Source organism: Carassius gibelio, chromosome B8 (genome assembly GCF_023724105.1).
Source record: "Carassius gibelio isolate Cgi1373 ecotype wild population from Czech Republic chromosome B8, carGib1.2-hapl.c, whole genome shotgun sequence".
Taxonomy (NCBI): Eukaryota; Metazoa; Chordata; class Actinopteri; order Cypriniformes; family Cyprinidae; genus Carassius; species Carassius gibelio.
This window is the reverse complement of record NC_068403.1, coordinates 6,692,960-6,705,848: the sequence shown is the minus strand read 5'-3', so window position 1 is coordinate 6,705,848 and position 12,889 is coordinate 6,692,960. Positions and strand designations below refer to the sequence as shown.

At 35.2% G+C, this 12,889-nt stretch overlaps 1 protein-coding gene across 2 annotated transcripts in view; it reads left to right on the top strand.

Moving 5' to 3' along the window:
- Positions 1–988: 988 nt before the first annotated feature.
- LOC127963611 (TBC1 domain family member 22B-like) overlaps positions 989–12,889 on the top strand; it is a 45,298-nt gene continuing 33,397 nt past the window's right edge. The window contains exons 1-5 of one of the 2 annotated variants that reach the window (XM_052563615.1): positions 989–1,259; positions 7,811–7,867; positions 8,151–8,506; positions 9,783–9,950; positions 12,531–12,601. In XM_052563615.1, coding sequence (XP_052419575.1) covers positions 1,204–1,259; positions 7,811–7,867; positions 8,151–8,506; positions 9,783–9,950; positions 12,531–12,601 — 708 coding nt within the window. In that variant the 5' untranslated portion in view covers positions 989–1,203. The remainder of the gene's footprint in view (positions 1,260–7,810; positions 7,868–8,150; positions 8,507–9,782; positions 9,951–12,530; positions 12,602–12,889) is intronic. The other variant, XM_052563616.1, reaches the window with a different exon arrangement.

Here is a 12,889-nt window from a genome sequence, read left to right as displayed (position 1 = left end):
TAATATATACTTATTATTTAATTTACTACAATATACATAACAATAGTATGAATTATGAAGCTGCGATCTAATTATTAGAATTTTTTTTATTTTTAGAAAACGTGTTATTTCAAAATAATCAGAGTGCACAGGCCAAGTCCATGGCAATTTTGTGATTTAACAGAGGGATAAAGCTTTAGAAATATCAGTTTTTCAATATATTTAAAGGTTAATACTAAAAGTTAGCCTATGTTTTTAACGCATGCTTTGAAACGAATCAAGAATTCAGCTGATGATAATACAAGAAAAATATGAATATTGCTGCAATTACAGGCTTCAGTATAACAGGTGAACATCTTTCGATTTCATTCAAATCTAAGAGGAGCGCAATACATTTATGTGTAACTATTTCCATCTAGTGTTCAAATTGGGGAACTGCGAATCGACTATTTTCATCAATGCATTAAATGCATAATGATTTAAAATATAATTAATCACGTTTTTTTTCGGGGGGTGGGCGGGTAAATAATGACATCATTTTTAAAGCATTCATCATTGCATTTGTTTTACTGCGTTTAATTTATACTGATTTAAAACGAACAACTATTTTTCCAAATAGGATGATCATATCTGTATTGCAGCAATCTAATGAGACTATAACGAGAATATTAATTTGCAATAACGAGTAATACAAACAAACCTCAAAGGAGGGGCGACGTTAAGTTTAGGAAATTCAGTAGCAGGATTTTGTGGAACTTTTGGAATGCACAATTATTTTACGCACTAATTATGCAACAATGCTTTTTTTCTGTATCTTCTGTATTGCACCTTTATGTTCCAAAGGTTACTGTACTGTTCTGTACGTTATAGTAAACATGGTTTCAAAGAATGTAGGTGCTGTAGAGATCAAAGTAAAGCTAAAATACGAGTCTCCGTCTAATAAAACTCAAATCCCATTGGTCCGCTCCCATGCACCTGTTCGTCATTTCAACCAATTACAGAGCGACCTCATGCACCTCCAAGATGGCGACGTCCATTCAGAACCGCTGTAGGTACATTCTGTGTTGGCAAAATACCCGCAGTAACTAATCAAAACAAAGTAAGACATATGCGGCAATACAGTTAATAACATCGTTTTCGCCGTTGGATATCTGCCAATGTCGGTTGACGGCGTGGGGTTCGCTTTCATGGCTGTTTGAGAGTGAAATTGGGCGTCCTCTCGCCATGGCCACCGACAACAGGATTCATTTCTGGAGGAGAAACCCAAAGGTTCCCGGGAGGTGAGTTTAATCATTAATTTCCTCTTTGAACTAGTTTAAGTGTGTTCTTTTGTACTCTGAAGTCATTTTATATCAAGGTATCGACTCTGACCAGCTGATTTGTTTACTAGACACCGAGGCTGTGTGCCAAAACATAGTGAGCTGTCTGTTTTGACAGCATGGCTATTCTGGACGTGTGTTGCGTTTTTGCTCATGTTGTAAAGATCAAAATTAGGATTATTTGTGCATATTACGAAACCGCTGGTGTGATCTCCACTTGTGGCCATATGGTAGCGAAGATAGTGTTGGTTTATATCAGTCCTTACTGAAGTTCGACATGGTGAACATAGCTATCACCAAAATACCTTATTTTTACTACTATTAAACTATGCTAACTTGCCTTTTAGCTTCCATTTGAATCTAAAACAAAGTTTCTTACACTGTATGATTTCATAATAATTTGTTATGATGTTACAGTAACTGGATTAACTATGCAATGCTATCTATGTACTAATAAGTACTTGCCATGGCAGTTTTTTATTTATTTTATTTTTATAAAGGAAGCAAATCTAACTTCATATGCTTTACTCTGGTTGTTTTCTAAACAGTGTTTAATTAAATGGATTTGAACCTCTTAAAGCAGACATGTAGGTTGGTCTAATTTGGCCTTTTGTTTATTCTGGGCAGATAGTTTGCTGAGTGTGCTTCATATTGCGGGTTGTTAGGATTTTCATGGTTACAGACAGAATCAGTTCATCTTACTGTGAACGCTACCTTGTGATGACTGGACAGTTTCCTCTAGATAAGAATTTATATCAGGCCTTGCATAATCCTGCAAAAGAGGAACTCTCATGCTGTTAGTGTGGCAGATGTGCTGCTACTGAAATTCACTTTTTTCTTCAAGAGGTAATATTTGCACATGATGGAATCGATTTTCAGGGCTATTTTTATTTTTTATTGGGGTATATTGAATTAAATATGTACATACACACACACACACACTCTCACATACTTTTCAAAGACTGAATTTATATATACATATATATATATATATATATATATATATATATTAGGGGTGCAACGGTTCAACTTACTGTTTGGTTTGTATCAGTTTTAGAGTCACTGTTTTGGTACGGATTGGTATGTGCTGTGTTTAGGGAAAAATTATACTTTTAAATAAAAATAAAGAAAATAACAACAAATAATCATTAGTTTTTAGGTACAGAAATTGAATAAAGTAATCAAATGTAAAATAGAATTGTGTATTTGACTGTGTAAATTAAAAATACATGTTTAGTTACAAAAAGTTACAAAAGCTATTCAACCAAGAGCAGTGAGTGATTTCTTTGTTGCTGTTTGATTAATATTTAGAAAGTGCTGTCAATTCAAGAGAATACACTGATACAGTATGTTCAGTCGGCTGCTAGGATACTTGCCAGGACGGGCATTTTTACATAATTTTTTGTGTGTGAATTTGTCCATTCAAACACAGTACTCAGAGCTTATGTATGTGTTTGTGTTTATATATATATATATATATATATATATATATATATATATATATATATATATATATATATATATATATATATATATACACACACATACATAGTACGGACCAAAAGTTTGGACACCCCTTCTCATTCAAAGAGTTTTCTTTATTTCTTTATTATCTATATTCAACTGAAAATATGCCATATTGTAGGTTCTTCAAAGTAGCCACATTTTGCTTTGATTACTGCTTTGCACACTCTTGGCTTTCTCTTGATGAGCTTCAAGAGGTAGTCACCTGAAATGGTTTTCACTTCACAGGTGTGCCCTGTCAGGTTTAATAAGTGTGTTTTCTTGCCTTATAAATGGGGTTGGGACCGTCAGTTGTGTTGTGCAGAAGTCAGGTGGATACACAGCTGATAGTCCTACTGAATAGACTGTTAGAATTTGTATTATGGCAAGAAAAAAGCAGGAAAACGAGTGGCCATCATTACTTGAAGAAATGAAGGTCAGTCAGTCCGAAGAATTGGGAAAACTTTGAAAGTGTCCCCAAGTGCAGTCACAAAAACCATCAAGTGCTACAAAGAAACTGGCTCACATGCGGAACGCCCCAGGAAAGGAAGACCAAGAGTCTCCTCTGCTGCGGAGGATAAGTTCATCCGAGTCACCAGCCTCAGAAATCGCAGGTTAACAGCAGCTCAGATTAGAGACCAGGTCAAAGGTACACATAGTTCTAGCAGCAGACACATCTCAGAACAACTGTTAAGAGGAGACTGTGTGAATCAGGCATTCATGGTAGAAAATCTGCTAGGAAACCACTGCTAAAGAAAGGCAACAAGCAGAAGAGACTTGTTTGGGCTAAAGAACACAAGGAATGGACATTAGATCAGTGGAAATCTGTGCTTTGGTCTGATGAGTCCAAATTTGAGATCTTTGTTTTTTTTCATTTAGCCAGACGCTTTTATCCAAAGCGACTTACAGATGAGGACAGTGGAAGCAATCAAAAACAACAAAGTGCTATAACAAGTCTCAGTTGGGTTAACGCAGTACACGTAGCATGGGCTTTGAAATAATATAATAAATAAAAACAAAACAGATAGAATAAAATAAGAATAGACCAAGCTAGTGTTAGAGGTCTTTATACACACAAACACTCATACACAATTGCATAATAAATGAAAAGAAAACAGATTACAAAAAGATTAGAAAAGTAGTTAGATTTTTTTAAGAATAGAATTAGAATAGTGAGTGTTAAAGTTAGAGGGTCAAATAAAGATGGAAGAGATGTGTTTTAAGCCGATTCTTGAAGATGGCTAAGGACCCAGGTGCCCGGATTGTGTTGGGGAGGTTAATCCACCAGGAGGGAACATTTAATTTAAAGTCCTTGGGATGGCACAGTCAAGTGATGTTCACTTGCAGAACGCAGCTTCTAGAGGGCACATAAGTCTGAAGTAACAAATTTAGGTAAATGGGTGCAGAGCCATTGTCTTGAATTTTATGCGAGCAGCTATTGGAAGCCAGTGCAAATTTATAAACAAAGGTGTGACGTGCATTCTTTTTGGCTCATTAAAAATTTATCTTGCTGCCGCGTTCTGGATATATAACGTATTTATTTCACTAATTTCTGAACTGTAATGGCTTGTTCATTTACAAAGTTTCCTGCTGTTTTTGGAAATAGTTTTCTTGTTTGTTTGTTTTTCAGTTCTTTGTCTCTTAAAATTGATATGTTTGATAGATTTATACATTTTACTACAGTGTTCATGGTATCATATCTTCAGAAAATTGAGCAGAACACAATGAAGACGTTAGAAACGGACGGGATTCCGCTCTGTGATGGGAAAGATGAACATGTTATAGTTTGGGTGTGGTTGTGATTCTAGATTGTTTGAGTTGCTAGTTCAGGTGAATCGGCAGCAGTTGGAGGACGCGCAGTGGGTGTGATCCGGCTGTAACATGAGTGGACGAGAGGTGTGGCCACTTTCCCACCATTGACCTCATTTAACAGAAGGGACCGAGCATGCAAAAGTAATACTAGATGCTTCCAGACGATTTTGGTGTCATCCTAGTAAAATGACATGTCCTGTAATTGTAGAGAGGCACACAAAAAGTTGTTCATCCACAGAATATGTCTTGTTAGTTGATAACTGAATTATTACCTTGTTTAATTCATTATAATAGCATGTTAATGCAATTCTCAATGGAAATTATTAATTACACTGACAGTTTTCCCACTCTGTTAGCTTTTGTATGTAGATTATAGTGTGGAAAAGTCTTTGTGTGTGTGTATGTGTGTTTAGCAGACATTTAAGATAAGGCTGCCCTCTGGCAAACTCAAACACACTCCTCGCTCACAGCCCAATATTTAATGCAAATGTGAGCAGCTTGCTTACATATCTGGAAGTAATTTACCTTTCATTTTCTACTCGCATGAAAATTGATGAACCATATTTCAGCTGCATTGTGCTTTTGCCAACTATTCTGTGGTCCCATTTGCACATAATGCCTTTATTATTGTGTTGACTTCACCAGAAAAAGGCCTTGTGACAACCATATTACAACCATACCATAATAGCGATGTTAATTTTCCCTTCAACAATATAACTACACCTATGGCCCTGTGTTGCCCGTAAAAATTCTGCTTAGCATTGCAATGTTTGGACTTCTCTCACCATTACGCAGGATATTGCACAGTAACTCACAATAGCCTGTGATATTGTACAGATTTATATTTATATGTTGTAGTAATGTGGAGGACCCAGCCGTGTGCTTCGCTTTTAATTTGAGATGTTTTTTCAGATGTTTTCACTGCATTTCCAGATATGAGTTTTTCGCTGTGTGTTTCCGGGGTATATTTAAAGAATATTCAGAGTGTATTTACAGTTTACAGTTAAGCAGCATTATGAAAGTGATTTTAATGCAACTTTTATTTAATCTAAAGGCTGTTTAGAATAGCATAGTTTAATACTATACTTACTGTTTCTATGTATTATGTTCTCTTCATACTATGCAACTTTTATGTATGCATTGCATACCTTGATGACAGATTATTTGCCATATATCGAAAATACATCAAGGCACTATGTATCTCAAAATGCATTGTATTTAACTTTAATTAAATACAAAATAAATAAAAATAAAGTTAACTTTATTGTTTGTCTGCTGTGATTTGTGATCAGTTTCATTAAATGTCTAGACCGCAGGTTTGAACTTAACCCTAACTACTGTTCAGATGTTTTAGATCCGCAAGATTTATTTTTTAATTTTAAGAAAGAAGTCTCTAGGCCTAATGCTTCCCAAAGCTACCAAAAATACAGTTTAAAGAAGAAGTGAAATTGTGAATCGTTGTTACTATTATTATTATTATTATTAAAATGTTAAAAATATTTGAATATATTTTCAAATGTAACATTTGTTTATGTACTATTTCTATCCTTAATATATAATAATATTTCTTTCCAAAAAAAAAAAAAACATACCTATCGAATTTTTGGTATGAATGTAATGTAGTGTCTGAAACTGTTGCGTGGTTTATATCCTGTGGAATGCAGTAATCTAGTATTCCATTATGAACTTAGTTTCACTGTCCTTCCTTGTCTTGTGACTCTGAAGTATGAGGGCACAGAAATGTTTTGATAGCATCTCTTGTTTAAAGCTTTTATACTTTTAGTTTTATGGTGCCTTTTATCACATTTTAAAGGTTGCTGTTCCCATTCAGCCTTTCATTAAATGGAAAAGTGACCAGGATATTACTTAGAAGTTTACTTTTGTTTTTTATTCCATAGAAGAGGGAAAGTCGTGTGGTTTTGGAACAGCATGAGATAGTAATTATGTAAATTATTGAGATTATATCAGTTACTCTCATATGATCATGAGGCTGAGGGGTGGACGATATACTGGTAGACACGATTAACTGGTAGAAATGTATCAACCGGCAGAGATTTTCACCTATCAAGGTTTACATACACACTCACGTGACGTTTCTGTGCTACGTGGTCACTAAAACTTATAGTTTGAAAATTTTTAAGCATTGTGATGTAAAAACAAGAGCTTTTAAACCATTTAAATGTAATTGGCAGATTTGCTGTATGAGCTCGTTGTCTATAGAACGCAGGAGTACTGAATGAAGTTAGGCCTATTTATTTAGTACTAAGGCCGATTTATAGGCCTTGAAAGGTTAAATACATACACTAGTGTGTCAAAATGGCCATCTTTGCAAGTATCCTCCTAAACACAGTAGCTCTAGTCTTAAAGGAACACTCCACTTTTTTTGAAAATAGGCTCCTTTTCCAACTCCCCTAGAGTTAAACAGTGGAGTTAATTTTCAAATCCTTTTAGCCGATCTCCGGGTCTGGCGGTAGCACTTTTAGCTTTGCTAATCATAGATCATTGAATCTGATTAGACCGTTAGCATCTCCCTCAAAAATGACCAAAGAGTTTCAATATTATTCCTTTTTAAAACTTGACTCTTCTGTTGTTACATCGTGTACTAAGACCGACTGAAAATGAAAAGTTGGGATTTTCTTGACTGATATGGCTAGGGACTATACTCTCATTCCTGCGTAATAATCAAGGAATTTTGCTGCTGTACCATGGATGCAGCAGGTACAATGATCATAGTCCACCAGTTCAATAGCAGAGTTGCTGGGGACTATTTTCAGGCGCTGCGTAATATTATTGCGCCTGCTGCATCTCTGGTACAGCAGCAAAATTCCTTGGTTATTATGATTTTACTCAGTGAAGAATATGCCGTTTTGGTTACACAATGCATGTAGCATTTCTTGTTTATTTGTTCTACTATAGGTTTTTTTTTTCCTCCTATTGCTTGTAATTAGTTTCTTATTCGTATTTATTCGCTGACCATTTACTTGTCTTCAGTGCACTTGAGTGTAAAAAAAAAAAAAAAAAAAGTAATAATAAAGATCTTAATTAAAGCAAAATAAATTACAATATTGTGATATAGATCATTACCGTGAAATAAAATTACTCATGTTGTGATATAACATTTTGGTCATATCGCCCACCCCTACCCAGTCCTGTTTCTGCTTCTCTTTAAAGCACACATCAGCTTTTCTTTCTCTTAGCTTACAGCCAGTATATGGAGCACAGCACCCTCCTCTGGACCCACGCAGACATCGTCTGTAAGTGCTGCTGCTAGCAGTCGACTGTCTGCATGCACACCAGCCATTTGTTTCTCCAGTTGTTTGTGCCTTTACTCTTTTCATTCATGTCTTCTGACTTTCAGTTGTGGTTTGAATCCATCATAAGTCCATCCAAATAAGTGCAAGATTTGCATAAACCCTTTGAAACCTTAGTTTTTTTTTTTTTTGTCTTGCGTTATCCTTTCTACTGTAACCAGTTCATATGTTATAGTGTGTGCAATATTACCATTTGCGAAAAACCTCTTTACTTGTTTGCCTACAGATTAAAAGATGCTCCAAAGGTTAACAGTCTGAACACCAAATCCAAAAAACCTTCCACTTTCCACGAATTTGCTCGGAGCACCAATGATGCATGGGACATTGATGATGAAGAGGATGATGGTATTTTTAGTCTTAAACAGCTCTCATCTTCACCTGTCCAATCACGATCCATGCCTCAAACACCCTGCCTCAAAATCATCAAAACCCCAGAAGACACCGAGGCACTGCCCCCCTCACTGGACAGGCAGGAACCAATCAGCACAAACCCCATTCAGGATCGACTGGATATGGGAAGCGGTCCAGCCAATGGCAGGGTAGTAAAGTCCAGTAGCGAAGCCCAGCTCAATGTTAATGCAGGTATCTGGTCGTTGTTGTTTTTAAGCTTGTAAAAAGATAGAATGTCATCAGTCAAATCTGGGTTTTTTCAGCCTACCTTTAATCTAAAAAGTCCCGTCATTACCTAATTACTGTTTGTTATATGGCTGGTATGATGTTTTTGAATGTCCAATCACAGACTGTATGTAAGTAGATATGTCCAACTAGCCTTTTCAGTTAAGAGTTAGAAAAACAAGTAACAGTTTGGCTGTCTATCCTTTTAAAAAAAAAAAGAGTTTATACTTGAGTGTATACAATTTTGTGTTGTAAAAAAAAAAGCTTATTTTGTAAGATATTATTTACATTTTTAATATCGGTTTTCTGTTTTAGTATACTGTAAGATATAATTTATTCCTGTGATCAAAGCATATGCTGATTTATTATCAATGCTGGAAACAATTGTGCTGCTTCATGTTTTTGGAACCTGTGATACTTTTTTCAGGATTCTAATCTGAATATAAAATAAAATGAAAATCGGCATTTATTCAAAATGGAAAGACTGTGTTACAATATACACTACCTTTCAAAAGTTTGGAGTCAGTCATTTATTTTTTATTTTTGAAAAGAATAAATACTTATGTTATGTTATGTATGGGTCAAATGGACAAAAAGTGATAGTAAAGACTCGTATTGTTAGAAAAGATTTTAATTTTAAATAAATACTGTTCTATAACTTTTTATTCATAAAAGAATTCAGAAAGTATCAGTTTAAAAAAAGAAAAAGAAAAAGAAGCAGCAGCACAACAGTTTCCAACACTGATAATAAATCAGCATATTAGACTGATTTCTGAAGGATCATGTGAACATTCAGACAGAAATGACTTACATTTTAAAGTATATTAAAACAGAAAACCAATATTAGAAATTGAAAAAATATTTCACTATAATTGTTTTTCAGTAAAAAAATACAGCCTTTATGAGCACAAGATACTCCATAAAAAAAAAAAAAAAAACATTAAAAATCTTACTGATCAGAAACTTTTGAACGGCAATGTATATAATTAATAAATAAATAAAATTCATTAACATGATAAAATATGTAATTATATTTTGTTAAAACAACCAAATGTGTAAAAAAAAAAAAAAAAAAAAAAGGTGTGTGTAAAATATATATCCATGTTAAATAATATTTATTTATTTATTTAATAGTACCTTAATTAAAAAATATATTGATGTTATTTAAAAAAAATAATAATATTTTTTTATGATATATATTTTAATATTAATGTTAAATGTTTTTATTTTTTGTCCTGTTTAGCTCGTAATACCCTGCAAAAACAGCAGTCACTTCCTGTGCGGCCCGTTATCCCATTGGTTGCCCGCATTTCGGACCAAAATGCCTCAGGAGCTCCGCCCATGATGGTGAGAGAGAAGACTCGATTGGATAAATTCAAGCAGCTACTTGCCAGTCCCAACACAGATTTGGGTAAGCTTTAAAACGAACAATTAGAGATTTGTGCAAGCATTACAAGAAAAACAAGGGATAAGGTCTGTTTTCAGCAGGATTATAAAAGTGGCCACTTGTGGGTTATCTGTGTAAGATATTAAAACCCATCCATCAGAGACCATCTCAAAACAGAAACCCTCACATGTGTTCACACCTCATTCTCTCGCCTGCTTTACCGCCTCTAGCTGAATCTCTTTGCCAGGTGAGACAGTGTGGGATGGCAGAATGCATGAAAACAGTCCATGATGTTATCCTAGTCTTCCTGAATTCACGCTGAGAGGCCCTTCTGTTCTCTCCACGTCCTCCAGCCAATCATCTCTTCGAGAGCACCTGCAAGCTAGCAGAACAAAAACAAGTTCTGTGTCTGCCTGCGCTCATTTGTGCAGCTGATGCTATAAAGATGCTATCAAAGAGACTCACTCTTCTTTGCTTTATAACTAAGTTTCAGCCTCCGCAGGCTCTGAGCTTTCTGAGCGACAGGCTGAAATCACGGGGGAATGAGAACCATCAGTCATTCGGGGGGGGAAATAATGTGTAAGCACTTATGAAAAATGCACTTGTGATATAGTTGGAGGGGCTTCCCTGCACAGTGTTCTGAGTTCATAATAGCTTCTGAGATCTTTCATCATTCTGCTGTCATATGACGGTTGGCAGGTGTCCACTGCCATTAGTATTTTAGGAGCGCTTGGATAGCGGTTTCGTGTTTGTTCTAACTCAAGAACGACCCAGGAGCGATCTCGCCAGATGTTTCTCAGCAAGTCCTTAAGTTTCCATGGACGTTTTAACATTCACGGATCACAATGACCCAGAGGGCTTGGCGGGAGTCCACAAAAACAATCCTTAAAAAGCGGTTTAGACTTCAGCACCTGGACGGATCGATGATATCTGGTCTAATGGCATCCACCTGTGATGTAATGTTTACTTCATAACAATGACCAAAATAAGTAATTGAGAGCAGTGGAGTTGAATCGAAGCTCCATTCGATTAAAAAATAAAAGGACCAGACGGAGAGAATGGTTCATATTTACTGTGATTCATCTGGTTGATTTGACAACAATTATCTTTGATCTTTATTGTAAGACTTGAAAAGAACAATGCAATGGACTTTTTTTTTGTGTGTGATTATTGCAAAGGCAGGAATCATAATTGTGATCAGTCGCACTATCATGTAACTCGTCTTGATTTGTTTACTGATACTTTGCATGTTAAGGAGACATCTGCTTTTGTAAGTAATTGGAGCCTTGGGGCTATTTTGGCTTGGTGCTGGTATGAAAACCGCCTAGCAACCACACAGAATGCCCTAGCAACTGCATGGCAAGTTTTGCAAGGACACATTTTTTGAAGAAATCGGACTGTAACATGAAACAAATAATAATACTCTATTGTGGAATTTAGGAGTTTTCTTTGTGACATTTTAATTGTCTGTTTTCAATTGTCCAAAGTATTTAAATTCAGTAGCTCCTAAATCTCTTTGTTTTGTTAAATTTATTTATTTTTATTCAGAGACATAATAAAAAAGAAAATAAACTGCCAAAATCATCTTCTTAATCAGTATTTGTCTTGTTTTCCAGTCAAACATACTTAAAGCAAAAATATTCACTCGAGAAGCAAAACTGTGTAAGATATAAACCTTATTCATAATATATTATTATTGAACTTAATAATATGTCTTGAATTAAGTTTCTTTTTCCTTACCCATTGGCAAATATTTTCTCTCGTTTTAAACCTAAATCGATCGTAATTTGAGATTCAGAATTCAAACAAGAAACAGCCGGTGTGATAAGAAACGTAAACTTATTTTAGGATACTTTCTCTAAACAAATCTTGATTTGCAATTTTCCTTTTCTTATAAATGTATTTTCTTGTAAGTGTGTTTAGATATTTTACTGGAAATCAAGACAAATACTGATTAAAAAAATAATTTTAATGGTGCATTCGGATAATAACAGAATTGTGAAATAAGGGAAACCAAGCTCAAACAGTGTAGTTCAGATGAGCCGTAGGAAAAACAGGACAGCAGGCCACGACACAGATGCTTTTTAAGCTGTTTGCCTAAATGTGCTCTCCAGACATCATGCTGACATCCCAAGCCATTGCTCCATCACCTGTGAATCGTCAACTTCCCAGCCATTACTTTAAAATCAATCTGCAGTTATGGCTCGCTGTCTTATTGGAGTTACCATAATTCAAGGTGGCATGGTTGTGAAAACTCTGAGTGTGTTTGCTAATTAAAAAAATAATTGTTTATTGATTATGTTGATTGAACTATAAGTTAGTGTCACCAGTCCTGTGAAGGCAGACGAATGTTGATTTAAAGCATGATTTTCTCTCACCGCATATGAACAAACTCTTAATACATGTTTTAACTGCTGATGTACTTTAATTCCACCCTTCTGCTCCTGCAACTTTACTTTGACATTGTAGTTTCACGTCCAAACTGCAGTATGATGTGTCCTCAAAGCATATGTTCACCTCTTTAGCTATGAAACAACACAGCAGTTGTGCTACTGAAGTATTTGTCATTTTGGATTAACTTTGCAACGTGTTTTGTTCATACAGAGGAGTTACGGAAGCATAGTTGGTCGGGAATCCCTCGTGAAGTTCGGCCAGTCACCTGGAGACTCTTATCTGTAAGTATTTACCACTACTGTTTATTTCATGTCCATTTTAGCTTGCTATTCAAACAAACAGCAGTGCGATGACAAGAAAAGATGTTGTGAGATGTATTTGAGCTTACATTGTTATCATGGACACATAACCACTAGACCTTGGTTTCAATGCCTAATTATTACTAATATATCTTAATATATGTTTTCTTTTCTTTGTGTTGGGTTTGTTAAATATGTTTTGAGCTTCTTTTTTTAATATTACTTGTACAAAATGCAGCCAAATGAATATTCAGTTGAATGAATAATACA